The sequence below is a fragment of the Amblyraja radiata genome, chromosome 11 (assembly GCF_010909765.2).
Source record: "Amblyraja radiata isolate CabotCenter1 chromosome 11, sAmbRad1.1.pri, whole genome shotgun sequence".
In the NCBI taxonomy this organism is placed as follows: Eukaryota; Metazoa; Chordata; class Chondrichthyes; order Rajiformes; family Rajidae; genus Amblyraja; species Amblyraja radiata.
This window is the reverse complement of record NC_045966.1, coordinates 48,017,004-48,038,458: the sequence shown is the minus strand read 5'-3', so window position 1 is coordinate 48,038,458 and position 21,455 is coordinate 48,017,004. Positions and strand designations below refer to the sequence as shown.

General features: G+C 44.2%; 1 protein-coding gene across 2 annotated transcripts in view; it reads left to right on the top strand.

Moving 5' to 3' along the window:
• Positions 1–21,455, top strand: part of LOC116978602 — a 51,397-nt gene that overhangs the window by 11,671 nt on the left and 18,271 nt on the right. For both annotated transcript variants that reach the window (XM_033029864.1, XM_033029866.1), the window contains exons 4-9: positions 4,435–4,704; positions 13,677–14,018; positions 14,147–14,407; positions 17,808–17,909; positions 19,584–19,682; positions 20,226–20,300. In XM_033029864.1, coding sequence (XP_032885755.1) covers positions 4,435–4,704; positions 13,677–14,018; positions 14,147–14,407; positions 17,808–17,909; positions 19,584–19,682; positions 20,226–20,300 — 1,149 coding nt within the window. The remainder of the gene's footprint in view (positions 1–4,434; positions 4,705–13,676; positions 14,019–14,146; positions 14,408–17,807; positions 17,910–19,583; positions 19,683–20,225; positions 20,301–21,455) is intronic.

Sequence of the window (21,455 nt, the reverse complement as noted above, 5' to 3'; positions counted from 1 at the left end):
AGCCATGCCGACCAAATATTACTCGCGGAAAATGTTTCCGCAAAATAGCTGAGGCCACGGGTATTCGAGAACTTTCCTCGAGCATGAAGGAGAGTTCCAGCGACCTCATAGGACCTCCTAGGACCACGTGTTGACCATGCCGCAAGTTTGAAGTTCGAAGACACCTTTCTAAACTCGCAGATTAGGTCGCCCAAGTGGGACAGCCACTGTAGCAAAAGAGCAAATGCAAAAAGGATAGATCGCCTGGACTTGATAGGATCTGACCTAAATTAATGAGCGAGGCAAGAGAGAAGACTGCCAGTCCTAGACAATGATCCCTGTATCTTCTCTATTCACAAGCAAGGTCCCAGAGGAGTGGATAGCAGCCAAAGATTTTCTTAGACCCAGGGAACAGCAGATACTAGTTTGCAAAGAAACACACACAAAGTGCTGGAGTAACTCAGCAGGTTATGGATCTGTGGAGAACATGGATAGGCCAATGTTATAAAAGTAACTCAGGAAATTGTAGGCCAGTGAGCTTCACATCATTGGTAGGGAAGTTTAAGATTGGATTCAGAGATAAGGTACTTGTATTTGGAAGGTAATGGACAAATTACGGAACGATGCTGATGATCCCGATGGGGCATGTCAAATTTTACAAATTTGATTAAGATTTTTGGGAGTTGCTGTAGATAATTGAAGGGATGTTGTTGACATTAGGAAAATGACAGGGTAGATTGATCCAGAGGGTTCAGATATCTGGGATCAATGGTGACTTAGCAGCGTCGATTCAGAACTAGCTTCCCATGAAGACAGAGGGTTGTGGTGGAAAGGTGTCATGCTGGGTCTAAGTCTTTGTCCAATTTTGCTCCGCAAGGAAAAGTATTGTAACCTCTGTTGTTTGTGATATATAATTGACCTAGATGAAAATGTAAATGGGTTGATTGATGCAAATATTTGGAGTCACATAAATTGGAGTATCAGGCAGTGAAGAAGTCTGGCTAATGATGCAGCAGTTAGAGGTCAAACACAGTTATGGGCAGAGAAATGGCAGATGGAGTTTAATCTGTACATGTGTAAGGTGTTGCACTTTGTGGGGGGAGGTTAAATGCAAGGGGAAAGTATACAGTTAATGACAGTATTAACATACAGAGCATCATGAGCTCCACGATTAGTTTAATGTGCTGCATAGACATTAGGGCCAATCAAATAAGATCAAATAGAACAAGTTGTCCTGCAACTTTAGGCTGTGCACTCCATACGCAAGAAGAAGACATTTGGGCTGCAGCATCTAATCCTGTGCTGTACTATTTTATGTTCTGTAGTCAAAAACATCAACCCCACAGCCTCCTACCCTCCAAGGAACAAAGTCTTAACCTGTTCAATTTCTCTCTGTAACCCATAACCTGCAATCCGAGCAATATTCTCATGATTCTTTTATTCCATTCATTCCAACTTAATGACATCTTTCCTATAACAGAGAACCAAAACTTTACACAATACTCCAACATCTTGTACAATGCAAAATAATATCCCATCTCCTTGCACTTGTCCGATTTAGATGCCTTTTGCAATTCCTCAGCCCACATACCTATCTGATCCAAATCCCATTGTAAATTTTGACAACGTTCTTCACTGTCTATGATAACTTTTCTATTAATGCCATTTGTAAAATTACTGACCTTTTACATTCTCATGCAAATTATTAAAAAAAAATCACAAACAACATTGGTCCCAGCAGTAATTCCTGAGGCACACAACTAGACGCTGGTCTCCAGTCTGAACAGCGACCTTCCACCATCACCATCTGTTTCCTACATCAAACCAATTTTGTGTAGTGGCATTGCCGATGATGCTAGGTTGACAGTGACCACAGTGACATTTGCAGAAGGGTGAACATGTGATATTTTTATTTACAAGAAGTCCAGGACCACATTGGGGCACTGTCCCTCGCTGTCAGTACACATGTGGTGTGGCACTGCCAATATAACCATATAACCATATAACCATATAACAATTACAGCACGGAAACAGGCCATCTCGACCCCTCTAGTCCGTGCCGAACACATAATCTCCCCTAGTCCCATATACCTGCGCTCAGACCATAACCCTCCATTCCTTTCCCATCCATATAACTATCCAATTTATTTTTAAATGATAAAAACGAACCTGCCTCCACCACCTTCACTGGAAGCTCATTCCACACAGCTACCACTCTCTGAGTAAAGAAGTTCCCCCTCATGTTACCCCTAAACTTCAGTCCCTTAATTCTCAAGTCATGTCCCCTTGTTTGAATCTTCCCTACTCTCAGTGGGAAAAGCTTTTCCACGTCAACTCTGTCTATCCCTCTGTCAATCTCAGACTTATCCCTCAGCACAGTCCCAGATTGAAGTAGGAGGCATAGTGATCTCAGGCTTCTCTCCGTAGTTCATCTTTGCCTCGCGAGAAGGCACTGGCGGTCTCAGGCTTATCTCCCTCACTCCCTCTCAGCAGAGGGAAGGCCCTCTGTCACAGTACTGATTTAGCTAGCTCTTCCTGAATCCCATGTGATCTAACCTTCCATGCTAGCCAACCATGTGCACCATATCAAAGGCCTTGCAAATGGCCACCTCGTCTACATCACCTTCTCTGCCTCCTCAATCCACCTTGTTACCATTTGGAAAAAAACTTTCAGATTTTTGAGATTTCGGATTTCCCACAAACAAAGCCATGCTGACTATCCTGTCCTCAAACAACTTCACTGGCTTCCCATCTCCCACCGGATCACCTACAAAATCCTGATCCTCACCTACAAAGCCCTCCACCATCTGGCCCCCCCATATCTCACTGACCTCCTCTCCCCCTACCAACCCTCACGGTCCCTCAGATCCACATCAGCCGGTCTCCTCTCCATCCACAAGTCCAACCTCCGCAGTTTTAGGGACAGAGCCTTCTCCAGGGCAGCTCCCAGGCTCTGGAACTCCCTCCCCCAACTGATCCGCAATTCCGTGTCCCTCACCATCTTCCAGTCCCGCCTCAAGACCCATCTCCTCACTTCTGCCTATCCTTAGCCCCACGTCCCCCTCCCTTTTCATCTGTGCATTAATTGCCTCATATTGTGTTTTGAATTGAATTCTGTCTTTACTTTGTGTACTAGTCATGTCTCTACTATTTATTTCATTCCCCTTACATGTTTTTCCTCTACCTGCTAAATCTTTGTAAGGTGTCCTTGAGACTCTTGAAAGGCGCCCATAAATAAAATTTATTATTATTATTATTATTATTATGCCTAATCAGTCCATCTATCCAAATGCAATTAGATCCTGTCCCTCAGAATCTCCTTCAGTAGTTAACCCACTGCTGATGTCAAGCTCTAGGTTCCTGTTTTATGCTTCTTTATCTATTTCATGCCTGTTTTTCCCCCTCTTGATTTTTCTCTAAAGTGCACACTTTGTATACTCTGGAATTTAGAAGGATGGGAGGGTACCTTATTGAAGCATATAAAATTATTAAGGGTTTGGGCATGCTAGAGGCAGGAAACATGTTCCCGATTTTGAGGGAGTCCAGAACCAGGGACCACAGTTTAAGAATAAGGGGTAAGGCATTAAGAACGGAGATGAGGAACCACTTTTTCACACAGAGAGTTGTAAGCCTGTGGAATTCTCTGCCTCGGAGGGCGGTGGAGGCCAGTTCTCGGGATACTTTCAAGAGAGCTACATAGGGCTATTAAAGATAGCGGATTCAAAGGATATGGGGAGAAGGCAGGAACGGGTACTGATTGTGGATGATCAGCCATGATCACGTTAAATGGCGGTGCTGGCTCGAAGGGTCGAATGACTTACTCCTGCACCTATTGTCTATTCAGTGTTGGTTTTGTACCAATGAATGTGTTCAATGGTCTTACTGTAGTTAGCTGACCAATGAACACAAGACTTGTACAGGTGCATTCCCTCATGTCCAATATATATAACCCAACACTGATTTTACTAATTTCACAATACTAATTCCTTTTTGTTTTCCACAACTCGCTCAAACTCATTTGCTCACCTGCACGTCAAGGGAAATCTACAGTAGCCAAGTAATCTATGAATCAGCAAGTTTTTAGGATATGAAATAGGAGGACTTTGAGGAAATCCTTGTGCCCACAGGGAGATAGTGCAAGTATCCCACAAAGCACTGGAGGTTAGGATGGAACCCAGGTGACTGGAGCTGTGAGGTAACCATGCTACCAGCTGCATCACTCAACCACCCTATTGTTGGCATCGGCAAATGGTGTCCAAACCGTGGAACTCCGAGCTGAACCGTGACATCCAATCATTACTTCAGCTCTGCATCACTGATTTGGCGTAGCTAGACTGTGAGTCAGTGCACTCTCTGTATTATTTTATGTCTAAGATCCAACTATATCTGGACTGACTCTAAAAATACAAATGCTGCTATTGGTACTGTATCATTCTGAGTCATTGTTTTTCACAGTCGAGGCAAGTCCACGTGAGCCTGTGATGGGCAGTGACGTCACACTCAGCTGCACCATCTCCAGACTCTCAGATACAGTCAGTCTTCACTGGAGACCAATGGACTCATCCCAGCAGAACAGGAGCAACACTGATCAGATCCAACTGAAAAACACGGTCTATCTGATGATCCGACACGTTACAGTGCAGGATGGGATGATGTATGAGTGTGAAGTGCAGAAAAATGTAAAGGTTGTTGGCAAAGGGAAAGCAGAATTTGCTGTAAGAAACTGTAAGTGCTGCTATCTTACCATAAATATTAAGGTTGCCACTTCATCACAATTAACTAACATGATAAACAAAAAAATATTTGAATAAAATATATTAATCATGCCGATTCACATGAAAATAATACATACATTTAGTCCAAATACAAAATTCACCTTCCCCTGGGACAAGAGCCACTGCCTGTGAGTCCCATTCACATCCAATGGATTGGTCTGGTGCTAGATTCCATGGAATAACATTATTGTTTTAGCTTTGGTGAATCTAAACTCCTTCTTTGCAAAGTACAATATCTTTCACCTGCCTCTTTGAAAGTGAATCTTATGTTATCTACGTATTTACGTATCAGTCAATTGACATTAACACACATGATTGATGCATTAATTATGTGCATCCCTGGTTGGATATCTGCATTAGTCACCTAATCAAAGCTCCAACAGGAAGGGAAAGCCAAAGGACCATGCACCTATTTTCAATGGCTCTACCTGGAGAGAGTCGGCCTCTTCAAGATCCTGGTCGTGCACAACTCTCATCTGTCCTGGGCCCACCACATTGATACACTCATTAAATTGAATTGAATTGAATTGAATCCCTTTATTGTCATTCAGACCTTACGGTCTGAACGGAATTTTGTGCCTGCAGTCATACATACATCATACAATAATAAACAACAGTAAACACAAATTAACATCCACCACAGTGAGTCCACCAAGCACCTCCTCACTGTGGTGGAGGCAAAAAATCTTAGGGTTACTGTCTCTTCCCTCCTCTTCTCCCTCTGTGCTGAGGCGATTCCCCACCGGGCGATGGCACATCAGTCCCGCGGCTCACCGAACCTCGTAACGGGCCGGCTCAAACACCGCGGCCCGGGGGTGGTCGAAGCTGCCGCCCTCCAGTCCAGCACACGCAGCCGCTGGCCTGCGGCTGAACCCAGGACTCAGGTCACCGCCGCCAGAACGCCGTCCCAGCCACCGGAGCACCGTTCCAGCCCCGAGCCGGATCGCCCTCACGTGAGTGCCGTTCCTCCCTCGAGCTGGGCCACTCCGATGGGCGTGCCGTTCTCCCTCGGGCTGGGCCACTCCGATGGGAGTGCCGTTCCTCCCTCGGGCTGGGCCACTCCGACGGGAGTGCCGTTCCTCCCTCGGGCTGGGCCACTCCAACGGGAGTGCCGTTGTCCCTCGGGCTGGGCCACTCCGACGGGAGTGCCGTTCCTCCCTCGGGCTGGGCCACTCCGACGGGAGTGCCACAGCCCCTCGCGGGGGAGTCTCGGCCCCTCGCCAGGCCATCCTCACGGGAGCGCAGTTCCAGCCCCGAGCTGGGCCGCCCTCATGGGAGCGAACCCAGGGCAAGTCCTGACAGGCTGCCTCCGGAGTCCCGAGGTCGCCAGCTCCGCCATTAGGCCTCAGCGCAGACGGAGGCAGAGAGGGGGGATACAATGAAAAAGTCGTATTCCCCCCAAGGGAGAGACGGCAAACCCCGTTTCAACCCCCCACCCCCCCCCCCCCATAAACACAACCTAAAAAACAAAAACGCAACTACACAAAACGAAAAAAAACAACACAAAAAAGTAAAGACAAACGGACTGCAGGCGAGCCGCAGCCGTTCCCAGTGCTCACCAACACCTAAACTTCCTCAAATGTTTGGCGTTATCACCAGATACTCTATCTATCTTCTACAAGTATGTAGTGCAGTGGATATTGACTGGCTGTCTGGTTTGAAAATTTTAAAGTTGAAAAACTAAGGTAGGCTGTAGGTGGTGGTTGATGCCTTGTCCATTACATATTGATCTTCCCACCATCAAAGGGATCTCAAAAAGGCAGCTAATATCGGCAAACTCAGACCACGCTGGCCATGCTCTCATCTCGCTGCTATCATTAGGAAGCAGGCACAGGAGCCTGAGAACCATTACCTCAAGATTCAAGAACCGTTTCACAGAAATAGAGAAAAATTGGTGCCAGAATAGGCTCTTCAGCCCTTCGAGCTGCATTCAATATGATCATGGCTGATCATATAAAATTGGGACCCTGTTCCTGCTTTTTCCCATATCCCTTCATTCCATTAGCCCCAAGAGCTAAATCTAACTCTCTCGAAAACATCCAGTGAATTAGCCTCCACTGACTTCTGAGGCAGAGAATTCCAGATTAACAACTCTTTTTTTAGTTTAGTTTAGAGATACAGCGCGGAAACAGGCCCTTCGGCCCACCGGGTCCGTGCCGACCAGCGATCCCCGCACACTAACACTACCCTACACACACACTAGGGACAATTTTTACATTTACACCAAGCCAATTAACCTACAAACCTGCACGTCTTTGGAGTGTGGGAGGAAACCGAAGATCTCGGAGAGAACCCACGCAGGTCACAGGGAGAACGTGCAAACTCCATACAGACAGCGCCCGTAGTCGGGATCGAACCCGGGTCGCCGGCGCTGTGAGGCTGCGCCACCGTTGATGGGCCGAATGGTCTAACTCCTCTCCTATCCCTTACGAACTTATCAACCTTACTTATCCATGTACCTGTTCAAAATGTTGGGATAGTCCCAGCCTCAACTACTTCCTCCGGCAGCTTGTTCCATACACCCACCACCCTTTGTGTGAAAGGATTTTTCCCCCCCTTCACCTTAAACCTATGTCCTCTGGTCCTCAATTCCCCTACTCTGGGCACGAGACTCTGTGCATCTACCCGATCTATTCCTCTCATGATTTTATACACCTCTATAAGATCACCCCTCATCCTCCTGCGCTCCAGGGAATAGAGTCCCAGCCTGCTCAACCTCTCCCTGTAGCTCACACCCTCTAGTCCTGGCAACATCCTCGTAAATCTTCTTTGTACCTTTTCCAGCTTGACAACATCCAAGGACACATCATGTGGAAATAATAGCAAGAGGAGCAACAGCAAACAGCTCACGAAACCCCTGTACAAGGATTCCCCCCACCCCCCCCATTCGGCCCTTCGAGCCAGCACCGCCATTTAATGAGATCATGGCTGATCATCCCCAATCAGTACCCCGTTCCTGCCTTCTCCCCATATCCCCTGACTCCGCCATCTTTAAGAGACCTATCTAGCTCTCTCTTGAAAGTATCCAGAGAACCGGCCTCCACCGCCCTCTGAGGCAGAGAATTCCACAGACTCACCACTCTCTGTGTGAAAACTCTCCTCTCCACCCCCCCCCTCCTATCCTATCTCAGATACCACTTTTGTGTTAAAACTTTCTTTCTCTCTCTCCCTCGCTCTCCCTGTCTCTCTCCCCCCTCCTCTACCTCTATCTCCCTCCCTCTCTCTCCCTCTCACTCTCCCTCTCTCCCCCCTCTATCCCCCTCTCCCCCTTACCCTCCCTCTCTCCCTCTCTCCCTCTCTCCATCTCTCACTACCTCTCTCCCTCTCTCTCCCTCTCTCTCCCTCCCTCTCCATCTCTCTCTCTCCCTCTTTCCCCCCCTCTCTCTCTCCCTCCTCTCTCTTCCTCTCTCCCCTCTCTATTCTCTCTCTCTCCCTCCTCTCACCTTCTCCTCCCTCTCTATCCTCCTCCATCTCCCTCTCTCTCTCCCTCCCTCTCTCCGCGGTCTCCCGTCTCTCTCCTCCTCTCTCCCTCGTCTCGGTGCGTCTTCCCTCTCCTCTCCTCCCTCTCTCTCTTCCTCTCTCTCCCTCTTCTCTCCCTCTCTCTTTCTCCGTCGCTCTCCTCCCTCTCTCTCCCTCATCTTACTCCCTCCTCTCTTCTGCCCTGCTCTCTCTATCTCTCGTCTCTTCTCTCCTCCCCTCTCTCTCCCCTCCTCTCTCTCCCTCTCTCTCTCCCTCCCTCCCTCTCTCTCCCTCCCTCTCTCTCTCCCTCCCTCCCTCTCTCTCTCCCTGTCTCTCTCTCCCTGTCTCCCTCTCTCTGTCTCTCTCCCTCCCTCTCTCTCTCCCTCCCTCCCTCTCTCTCTCTCTCTCCGTCCCTCTCTCACTCTCTCTTCCCCTCACTATCCCTCTCTTCCCCTCTCTATCCCTCTCTCTCTCTCTCCCTCTCTCACTCCCTCCCTCTCCCTCTCTATTTCCCTCTCTATCTCCCTCTCTCTCCCTCTCTCTCTCTCTCTCTCTCTCTCTCTGTCTCTATACCCCTCCCTATCCCCCTCTCTCTCTCTCTCCCTCTCTATCCCCCTCTCTCTCTCCATCTCTCTCTCTCTCTCTCTCTCATCCCCTTCTTCTCCTGCATCCCTTCCCCTCTCTTTACCCTTTCACTCTATTTTCTATTTAACCCCTCCGACCCCCTCTGTCACACTCCTCCCCTCTCTCCCTCTTTTCTCTTTCTCCCCTCCTTTTCACTCTTCCCCCTTTCTCTCTCCCCTTCCCTCTCTCATCCTCTCTTTTCTCCGCTTCTCCCACGTTCCTCTGTCCCCCCCTTACAGCACAGTTTCCCCGGCTACAGTCGGACACGTTTAACCCATTATCCCCATCGCACCTTTGTTGTGTTTCCTCCTCCTCTCCCCCCTCCCTCCCTCTCTTTCTCTCTCTCTTTCTCTCCCCCTCTCTCTCTCTCTCTCTCTCTCTCTCTCTCTCTCTCTCCCTTCTCTCCCCACCCCTCTCTCTCTCCCCCATTCTCTCTCTCTCCCCCCTCCCTTTCTCCCCTTCTCTCTCCCCCTCTCCTCTCTTTCTCTCCCCTCCTCTCTCTCTCTCTTTCTCTCTCCCCCACCCCTCTCTCTCCCTCTCTCTCCTTCTCTCTCTCTCCCCCCTCCCCTTCTCCCCTTTTCTTCCCTCCTCTCTCTCCCTCTCTCCCCTCTTTCTCTCCTCTCTCTCTCTCTTTCTCCCTCTCTCTCTTCCTCTCCCCTCCTCTCTCTCTCCCCCCTCCTCTCTCTTTCTCTCCCCTCCTCTCTCTCTCTCCCCTCATCTCTCTCTCTCCCCTCATCTCTCTCTCTCTCCCCTCCTCTCTCTCTCCCCTCATCTCTCTCTCTCCTCCTCTCTCTCTCTCCTCCTCTCTCTCTCTCCCCTTTCCCCTCCCTCTCTCCCTCTATCCAAACAAAGGCAACCACATCAACACTGTCAGTGTGAACAACCCACTCCCCCCCCCCACACACAGACAGACACAGACCCCCTCCCACAGTATTACGGGGGGGGGGGTGTATGGAGGATATTCCCACCTTGATGTCAGGGTGAAGTCCATGTTGGATCAGCTTGTTATTGTCAAGTATTCTTCTCCTCCTCGCTATTGTTGTGTTACAGCGCTGTTGTGTGTCTCCCCCCCCCCTCACACACAGGGCTCCCCCCCTCCTCACACACACACACCACCCCCACTTCAAAGCCGATAGTGTCCACTCCTCTCCTCTCCAACTCCCTCTCCTTCTATTCCCTCTCCCTCCCCTTCCCCTCTCCTCTCCCCCTCTCCTCTCCTCCCTTCCTCTCCTCTCTCCCCCTCTCCTTCTCCTCTCCTCCCTCTCCGTCTCCACTCCTCTCCTCTCCACTCCCCTCTACTCCCTCCTCTCCACTCCTCTCCTCCCTCCTCTCCTCTCCCCTCCTCCCTTCCTCCCTTCCTCTCCCGTCCTCCCTCCGCCACTCCTCCCCTCTCCTCTCTTCCTCTCTCCCTCTCCTCTCCACTCTTCTCCTCTCTCCCCTCCTCCCACTCGTCACTCCCCTTCCCCTCCCTCTCCTCTCCTCTCATCCCTTCTTCTCCTCCCTTCCTCTCTCCCCCTCTCCTTCTCCTCTCCTCCCTCCTCCTCTCTTCCCCTCCTGTCAAAACCTCACCCCCTAACTCTCTGGGTGGAAAAGTGTTCATCTTAGTCCTAAATAGCCTATCCCTTATTCTTAAACTGTGACCACAGGTTCTGGACTCCCCCAACATCAGGAACATGTTTCCAGCATCTAGCCTGTCCAATCCCTTAAGAATGTTATATGTTTCTTTAAGATCCCCCCTCAACCTTCTAAATTCCAGTGAAAACAAGCCCAGTCAACCCATTCTTTCATCATAAGTCTGTCCCGCCATCCCAGGAATTGACCTTGTGAACCTACACTGCTTTCCCTCAATAGCAATAATGTCCTTCTTCAAATTAGGAGACCAAAATTACACACAATACTCCAGGTTCGGTCTCACCAGGGCTCTGTACAACTGCAGTAGGACTTCCTTGCTCCTAAACTCAAATCCTCTCAGAATGAAGGCCAACATGCCATTAGCCTTCTTCACTGCCTGGTGTACCTGCAAGCTTACTTTCAGTGACAAATGTACAAGCACGGCCAGGTCTCGCTGTACCTCCCCTTTTCCAAATCAGACACCATTTAGATAATAATCTGCCATCCTCTCCTTGATGGCAAAGTGGATAACCTCACCTTTATCGATATTATACTGCATCTGCCAAAAATCTGCCCACTCACCCAACCTATCCAAGTCACCCTGCAGCCTCATAGCATCCTCCTCCAGCAAATAACTGGGGTCACAGAACAGAGTCTTGCGACACTCCCACTAGTTACTGCCTGCCATTCTGAAAAGGACCCGTTAATTCCTACTCTTTGCTTCCTGTCTGCCAACCAGTTCTCTATCCATGTCAATACCCTATACCCAATACCATTTTGCACACTGATCTCTTGTGTGGGACCTTTTCAAAGGCTTTTTGGAAGTCCAGATACACCACATCCACTGGCTCTCCCTTCTCTATACAATTTGTTACATCCTCAAAAAATTCCAGCATGATTTCCCCATCATAAATCCATGCTAACTGTGACCGATCCTGTCACTGCTTTCCAAATGCACTGTTATAATATCTTTAATAATTGACTCTAGCAACTTCCCCACTACCAATGTAAGGCCAACTGGTCTATAATTCCCAGGTTTCTCTCTCGCTCCTTTCTTTAAAAAGTGGAGTTAACTTTGGCTACCCTCCAGTCCATAGGGACTGATCCAGAGTCGAGAGAACATTGAAAAATGATCACCAATACATTGACGATTGCCAGGGCCACCTTCTTGAGTACTCTGGGATGCAGACCATCAGGCCCTGGAGAATTATCTGCCTTCAGTCCCAACAGTTTACCAAACACCATTTCGGAACTAATGTGGATTCCCTCAGTTCCTCCCTCTCACTAGATTCCCGATCCCCAAGTATCTCCGAGGGAATGTTTTGTCTTCCTTTGTGAAGACAGAACCAAAGTACTCATTTAACTGTTCTGCCATTTCCTTGTTTCCCATTATAAATTCACCTGTGTCTGATTGTATGGGACGTACATTTGCCTTCACTAATCTTTTGCTTTTTACATATGTAAAGAAGCTTTTACTTTCTTCTCATCACCCATCAGGTTTTTACTTATCTACAGAAGGTTTTACCTTCTTCTTATCACCCATCAGGTTCTTGAACCTCATCGCACAACCCCAACCACAACCGAACCACAGCAGCTAACTACTGTGGACTCTGCATTACAATGGTTCCTCAACATACCTTGGTCTTTGCATTATCATGGTCTTATTTACTAAGAGTAACTGATAATTTATGATATATTAATTGTTGTTGTTATATCTAATGTGCCTGTAAATCTGCAGCAAGTAAATATATAATTGTTCTGGATTATATCTGGTGCATATGGTAAATATACATTGGATTTTTTAAAATCTCTTGAACTGGACCCTGAGAATAGGTTTGCTTCACCCAATAATCTACAGCTGAAACGTGTCCTTCTATTTACCCTGAAACTGATTTCACATCCAGAGCAGGAGACTGGGGAGAAGTGGGAGCGATAGACACATCGACCCAGTGAGGTTCTTTGCTCCGCAACCTTGTTCTTCCGTCCACCCCTAACATGGTTTGATTCAAAAACAGATGTGTTTGAAAAAAAGCGTTCATTCGCTGTGACTAAAAACCAATGTAAAAGCAATGGTGGAAATAACAGCCTTTGGAGAGGGTGATTATGCCTCCAAATCTCTCCTATCCATAATCACACAAATGTTGCAATGTGGTAATCCTATCCACCCCTATACCTGCACTGTGATCTTATTCCACATACCCATCATTTTCTGAGTGAAAAACCTGTCATTCAGATCCCTTTTAATGTTTTCCCCTCGAAGCTTAAGCTGTCTAGGGTTGGACTCTGCTATATTGAGAAAAATAATGTGACTATTCACCTTATTTATGCCCCCGATGACAGTGCAATCCATCACAGGGACAGCCCTCTCCACCATCAAAAATATATTTGTGGGAGTCTGCCTCAAGAAGGTGACATTGTAACTATATCTCTCCGCACTAGTGTTAATGACAATAAACTGGACTTGACAGTACCTCTGTGAGAACACCCCTCACCCTCCTACTCCAGTGAGAACAGGCTCAGCTTATCCTGTCTCTCTCTACAACTAAAACCCTCCCATCCTGGTAATATTCAGACCATTCTGTCAGGTCATTCAAATATAATTGTGCATTGACTTTTAACAGGAAATTGAAACTGTGGATATACACGATTCCTTACTCTAATCTTTAATCTCCTCCAGTCAATATTAAAGTGTTACCCATGTCAAAGTGTTACATAATCAAAGGGGTCAGCATGTCACCAGCACTTGCTGCTCACACAGACACTGGGGACCTGGTGCACACATCAGCATTGAACAACAATCCGTCCCCTCTCCCCTCACTGACCCTTAGCACTGAGTCCTGCAGCTGTTTGAAATTATTGCAGTTGCTGCAGCTCGGACTGATGAGAGTCGAGTCACACAAAATCAAGAGTAAAGTGTCAAGAGGGTTTTATTGTCATCTGTCCCAGATAGAACAATGAAATTCTTATTTGCTGCAGCACAGTAGAATATGTAATCGTAATAAATAATATAACAAACACTCAAAAATAAAACAATAACAGTGAATTAATAATAATTAATAATAATAATAATAGTCTATTGTAGTTCATAACCTGTGAGGTTGTAGTGTTTAATAGCCTGATGGCTGTGGGGAACAACAACAACATCAGTTCCTCATGACCTGACCTGCCCTTGCCCTAAATAATAACTGTGAAATGTTAACATGACTTATTCTCTGTCCCTTGATGCAGCTTTATATAGAGAAAGTTACACACTTTATCGCACAGGCACAGATGGCAGTGAACTCCACCTCCTTTGTTACAGTATTACAAGAAATTACTACAACGCTACCTGGTCCTGGACATCACATCGTCTTCCTGGTTCGACCGAAGAAATAACAACGGCTGCAAAGTTTCAGCCCGTCACTGTCACCAGTAGTCGCTTTGCGAATCGACTGGCGCCCTCAGTGACAGAATTTAACGGCAAGAATTTGACGATGAGGATTTCCCCTGTGGTGTTCGAGGATGCAGGAGTTTACACCTGTACTCTGGGCGAAAGTACTTTTGTAACTATGACACTAATCACAGTTAAAGGTAAGCGACAGAATGTCGTGTAACAACAGATTTCCAGCACCAGCAACATTTTGTTATTGGATAAAACATTGCTTGTGTTATTAATTATAAAATAATAGTTAAAATCTAAATGTTTTACTTGTTCCCAGTCACAGCCGAGCCATCTGGTGCAGTGACTGAGGGAGGCAAGGTTACCCTGACCTGCTCTGTGTCCCACGTCACTGAACTGGTGAGACTGGTTTGGATCAATGTTGATGGCAAAACTGTTGAAGAAAAGAAACTGAATGGAGAAGATAAATCACTGAGTCTGGTTATTCAGAAAGCTGAGAGAGGCAAAGGGAACTGGAGATGTGGTTTGTTCCAGCAAGAAAGTCTCCAGATATTAGTCCCTTACAATCTGGAATTCAGTAGTAAGTGAAGCAAATATGTTCTCTTTGTATATATGTTCATGTTAAGGCAATTTGACAATCATTGTCCTTTTTGGCAGCAGTGACTCTTTCAATCCTGTGTGGTAGACTCTACAGGGCGGAAACTTAGAATTAGTTACGATCAAGCCTGGGTTGATGTGGGCATGATAGTATCAGTATTTATTCAAATGTGGTTAATCGTATTTGAGTCAGAGAGTCATACACCATGGAACAGGCCCTTTGGTCCAATTCATCCATGCCGACAAAGATAGCCCATCTAAGCTTGTCCCATTTGCCTGCATTTGGACCATATACCTTTCCTATCCATGTACCTTTCCAAGTGACTTTGATATGCTGCTATAGTACCTGCCTCGTCTACATACTATGAGAGTTTGTTCCATATATCAACCAAACACTTTAGTGCCAAAGTAGCCCCTCAAGTTCCTATTAAATATCATCCCTCTCACTTATGGCCTGATTCTTGATTTCATTATCCTGGGTAAAACCCTCAGTGCATTCACCCTATCTATTCCCCTCATGATTTTATACACCTCTGCAATTTCACCCCACAGCTTCCTGCACTCCAAGGAATAAAATCCTAGCCTGTCCAACTTTTCCCTATAGCTCAGTCCCTTGTGTCCTGGCAATATCCTTGTAAATTATCTCTGCACTCTTGCAGTATTTGCTACCAACATTGTAATCGAGAAACCTTGTTCAATGGTCTAACGTCACTTGTTCAAAACCCATTGTGGAAGCTATGTAATTTAAACTCAATTCATGTTTTGTATTAAATGTGCTGCATGTGGAGAACATGTTCCAGAGCACCAGCAAAGCAAGATCGATCTATCAAGCCAATGTTCTCCCCTTGTCTGTGTGCATGACCAAATCACGGGACTCCATGTCAGTGTATGTTTCCGACATCCCAAAGTTATGCTGGTTATTAAGATGATTGGCTGCTGTAAATTACTATTGATATACATGGCTGCTGGGACTACTGATGACATGATTAATGGGTATGTGAGGTAGAATAAGTTACAGGGGAACAAGTGGGTGGATGGATTTGCTATAAACATTGGCATATACCTCTGGGGCTGAATGGCCTCATTTCTGTTGTGTGGAATATGGGCTATTCCTTAACCGTATCAAAATAAGAATGCACACGACTGGGTACTTCTGACATTGCATTCCTTCCATCACGCTAATGAAGCATGAAGTACATGTCTTGGTCACTATCGAAGGAGTCTCATAAAAAGACATTCAGTCGATACCTAAATCTTAACCACTCTCTTCAGATATCATTTGTTTTCATCAGCTATTATTCCTTGCCACCTCTGCTGACTATCTGCATTTACAAATTTGTCAGCTTTGTGCATTGCTACAGAGATGAATTGTCATGGGAAAAATGCCTACGTCCTCTTTATTATCCCCACTGGTCTATTTAATAATTTTCACATTCTCTTCGGCATCTTCTTTCCTGGAACCATTTTATTAAATCAAAGCCTGTGCAGTCTGAGCAAACATGACAGACTATTGATTATAAATATGTTAGTCAGGGTATTCATCTGCGATTTACTAAATATACTAACCCTAGATCTCTAACTAACATTACGAGTTATTATGATTTCGGTAATCTCATGATGACAGTTTATCAGTAAGAGCAAGTGGTGTAGCTAGTAGAATTGCTACCATACAGGGCGAAAGACCTAGGTTTGATACTAATCTTGGGTGCTGTATGTGTGGCATTTGCATGTTATTCCTGTGACCACATAGGGATCCTCTGGGTGCTCCGGTTTCTTCCCACATCCCAAAGACGCCCAGGTTTGTAAGTTAACTGACCTCTGAAAAATTACTCCTTATGTGAGTGGGGAGTAGATGAGAAAGTAGGATAACATAACGTAATGTGAATGGGTGATCAATGGTCAGTGTGGACTAGCTGGGCCTGTTTCCATGCTGTATCTGTAAACTAAACTATACTAAAAGATTCCAATTACTGGTATTGCTTGCCTGCAATCCTTTTGACTTTGCTCCACAAACTAAATAATTTTTTGCGAGTTGCAAAAACAATTGTGTGTATATATTTCCTGCAGTATTGCATGCAAACTAACCTTGCACATTACTATCATGCTATTTGTGGACTCATTTAGTCAAATTGAGCATTTGTATGGAATCATTCTCATTAACTTTCTGATCTAGAATTAATTTGAAAATAGCAGTAGAACACTGAAGGAATCTCAGCCAAATAGCATTTCCAGCGGCATACATTGCAAGTGAAACTCTCTGCTCCTCAGGCTCAGAACTCTTGAATTAAAAGAAAAATATGTCACGCAGCATTTGTACAGAAAGAGAAAGATTTCACGTTGAAGATCCCCCATGGGGAGGGCCATAGTTAATGATTGGTCACAGGATTAGAGGCGAGAAATGGAAGTTGTTTTTGCATGAAGACAGTACAAACATAGAAGTTGGCCATTCAATACACTGAGTAATCTATTTTCTCAATAAAACCACAACTTATGACATGAGTTTCATTTCCACATTTCTCTCTAACCATGTTATTTTTTTAACTTATTACATATCAAGAATTTATGTATCCCAGGTTTAAAACCTGCAAAGGCCCTGCTATAATTCTGCTTTGTGTACGACTTGCAATGTTCTGAAATAATTTAATGTCTCGTTGGCCTGTTATTTTTCTATGAGACTTCCCAGTTCTTGATTTTTCCACAATGTAGAACATCATTCTTTGTTCCAGACACAAGAACCACTCTTTCAACAACTGCATTGATAGTGCGGCCTGCAACCAATTTGTCAATCTGTTCAACTTTGCCACTAACTTCCATCCTGTCTTTAAATACACTTGGACCATTTTCAGCACCTTTCTCCCCTTTCTTGATCTCTGTATCTCCATCTCAGGAGACAAACAACCCATTTACTCCCATGGCTATGTAGACAACACCTTTTCACATTTGGTAGCTTGCAAGGACCATCTCTTTCTCTTAGTTTTTCTGTTTTCACCACATTTGTTCTCGGGATGAAGCCTCAAGCTGTTCATAAGTTCACTCTCACAAGTTCTCAGTGAAACAGTGATTATTTCACTTGAAGCCAATCAATGAGCAACATTTGTTTGTTGTACGGCAGAAAGTTTTACAGCTGAATCAGATGCTTTTGCAGATGATCCATCTGCACCCATCCGCCAGATGGAATCAACGCATCGATTTGAGGAATGGAATCCCTGTGTGATTTGATTCTGTGTCCCTACCTGAATTGATAGTTGCAACACTTCAGTTTCCTTGAATGTTGAATTCAAATCTGACACAGCAACATTATCCATTTGGTCATTGACGGATCTTTAAAAATATATTAATTATGAACTATGTAAAGATGAAATGTATGCTTACTCTTCTATCAGATACCTACACCTATATTATTATTATTATTATTGGAAGTTTGGCTTTTCTGCTCATCGTTATCTTGGGAGTGGTGCTGTGTTTGAAAAAGTGCAAGAATAAAGGTAAGATGCATACCAAAAATATTAATGAAGTACGATTCCAAAAATTGCCAATGATAACTATATCTTACACTCATTTATGTTCCACTATGTCAAATGTTATCTGCAGACAATTGTTTGCTGTGGCATATTTTAAGTGATTGCATCCCCTAAGGATGCTTTCAAGAATGTTATCAAACTAAATTTGACAAAAGAGATAGAAAAATAGAAAATAGGTGCAGGAGTAGTCCATTCATCCCTTAAAGCCAGCAATGCCATTTATTATGATCATGGCTGATCATCCAAAATCAGTACCCCATTCCTGCTTTTTCCCCATATCCCTTAATTCCTTTAGCCCTAAGATCTAAATCTAACAAACTCTATCTTGAAAGATTAGAAGATTTGGATAATTATGAAAACTTATTCAAATGTTCAGATTTAAGGGCATGGACAGGAAGTAAGGCAGAGAGACTAGGAAAAGAATTCCATTAAAAAAATCTCGTAAATTGAAGGCTAATTTCCCAATGATAGAATTAGATAAATCCAGAGATCTCAAAGTTCTGGAAGAGATTATAGAGAAAAAAATGATTTGTAATCAAAGATCATTTAAAAAATAAGTTATTGGCAGAATAGGTATTATAAAGGTTGCAAGTTTTAATGTTTGCTTATTAATTACTCGTTATTTCTCAAATCAGGGAACATATTTGAATATTGAGGATATAGAATTATGTAATATAAGTTTAGTTTTAGTTCAGTTTATTATTTTCACGTTCAATGGTGCTTTATTTGTATCTTCATGTTAGGTCGATTTGTTTTATGATTCATTGGTGCTTTATTTGTCAGAGATGCAACTGCACAGTGAAATTTAATTTTCATATATTACACATGCTGGAGCCGCGTTTTTTGGCGGCATTATTCAAAATTCAAAGTCTGGTCAGTTTTGGTCTCATTATGAATGGAAGGATATGTAGAGGAGGTTCTCAGGATTGACTAATGATGAAGGGGTTGATTCTGAGGAGATGTGATAAGGTGGTTGCTTCCCCTCGTGAGGTATCCTGAACTGGACAGTGGTTTGTGGCATGATTATATCGGAAAAAGCGGTTGTTCATTTAAGACAATATTTAGATGAAATGTTTTCTCTCAAAAGGCTTTGATGCTTTGATGCTTTGTAATTGTCTACTCCAGATCAATGCGGAGAAATCAATTAATATATACAAGGTGGTGACACTCATTTGAACTACAATTCAGTCAAAGTTTATGAAGAGACAATGCATAAGTGGTGTTGAAGTCTAGATGGTTCAGCCATGGTCAAACTGAATGGCAGAGCAAGCTCAAGTGGCCAAAGGTCGTATATTTGCTCCTGTTTCTTCTATTCTTAAATTTGGGAGTTGTGATTATGGGCAACCATTTGAACATGAGATTATTAAAACAATAATGCACCTTCCTTAGAACTATATGAATGGACCAAACCAGATTATATGAACATTATCAAGAAATGGTCCTGACCTCAAAAGGTTTGAAAACAAACCTACTTCAAATCCGTGTCGTTTCATCGAAAATATTAATTATCTTTTATTACAATGAATTTCAGACAAAGAAATATATCTAAACAAACCATTTTAGAGTTTGTTTAGTTGAATACAAAAAATTCATGAGGATCAATAAATTCATTTTAATTGGTGTCCTCAACATGAACAGGTTTGGGAAATCAAAGGCAGAAACCTCAACAAACAGAGGGAAATACAGAAGAAGCATCACAACCTTATTCAAATGCTATGGAAATCCAGAAAATGCAAGGTATCGTGGAAACAATTAAAATGTAACAGAGATTTTACCAGTGTTGTGTTCTATTCATCAAGGCAGATCTTCAGCCATTTTGCAATTTTGAATTTCTAAACTTCATCACACAAGTTGCCACTTATTCTGTTTCACCCAAAATCCCATTGGACTTGAGTACCTTTTATAATCCTTCACATACCCACTTCTGTCTGGTTTTAGTGTAAACCACAATTACAATTTTTTCTTATGTTCAAGGAAACACGAATCATAAACCACTCTGTCAAATAAAAGTACCAAGTGGCAAAGGCAGAGTGAAGTACATAATATTTTACCTTATTCTTTTGATTGTTCTTCAACAAAGTCACAAAGTTCCCAAATATTAGCTCCGAGTAAGACTTCTGGTTTTAGACTTGGCTTGGCTTTAGACAGGATTGTTTTCTATGATGGACTGAGTAAATGTTCCCAATTATTCTCGTAGCTCTCTGTAACAATGAAGCAGTTTTTGTTGAAACATCTGAAGTAGCTTTCAAGTTTTAATCACAAAAAAATATCAAATTTCAGGAAATGAGGCACCAGTACCTGAGACCGGTAATCCTGCTGAATATATGTCTGTCGATAGAAAGGCAAAGCAGGAAGGTAAGGAGCTAAATCACTTTCTACATCTCTCAGTATACAAAGGCACTTCCAGATGTCATGGAGCTAACCTTTTTCATATAGATTGGGTGAATCAAATTGGCAGGGGTGCTGAGGAAGAGGATTTCTTGGAATATATGCGGGATCGTTTTCCAAACCAACATGTAGAGGAACCAACAAGAGAGCAGGCTATTCTAGACTGGGTATTGAGTAATGAGGAAGGGTTAGTTAGCAATCTTGTTGTGCGTGGCCCCTTGGGCAAGAGTGACCATAATATGGTTGAGTTCTTCATTAGGATGGAGAGTGACATTGTTAATTCAGAAACAAAGGTTCTGAACTTAAAGAAAGGTAACTTTGAGGGTATGAGACGTGAATTGGCCAAGATAGACTGGCAATTGATTCTTAAAGGGTTGGATATGCAATGGAAGGCATTTAAAGACTGCATGGATGAACTACAACAATTGTTCATCCCAGTTTGGCAAAATAATAAATTAGGGAAGGTAGTGCATCCGTGGATAAAATGGGAAAGTATCAGGGATCAGGGATGGTATCAAAACAAAAGTTGAAGCATACAAATTAGCCAAAAAAAGCAGCCTACCAGAGGACTGGGAGAAATTTAGAGTCTGGCAGAGGAGGACAAATGGCTTAATTAGGAAAGGGAAAATAGATTATGAAAGAAAACTGGCAGGGAACATAAAAACTGACTGCAAATGTTTTTATAGATATCTGAAGAGAAAAAGATTAGTTAAAACAAATGTAGGCCCCTTGCAGTCAGAAACAGGTGAATTGATCATGGGGAACAAGGACATGGCAGACCAATTGAATAACTACTTTGGTTCTGTCTTCACTAAGGAAGACAAAAATAATCTGCCGGAAATAGCAGGGGACCGGGGGTCAAATGAGATGGAGGAACTGAGTGAAATCCAGGTTAGTCAGGAAGTGGTGTTAGGTAAATTGAATGGATTAAAGGCCGATAAATCCCCAGGGCCAGATAGGCTGCCTCCCAGAGTACTTAAGGAAGTAGCCCCAGAAATAGTGGATGAATTAGTGATAATGTTTCAAAACTCTTTAGATTCTGGAGTAGTTCCTGAGGATTGGAGGGTAGCTAATGTAACTCCACTTTTTAAAAAGGGAGGGAGAGAGAAAATGGGGAATTAC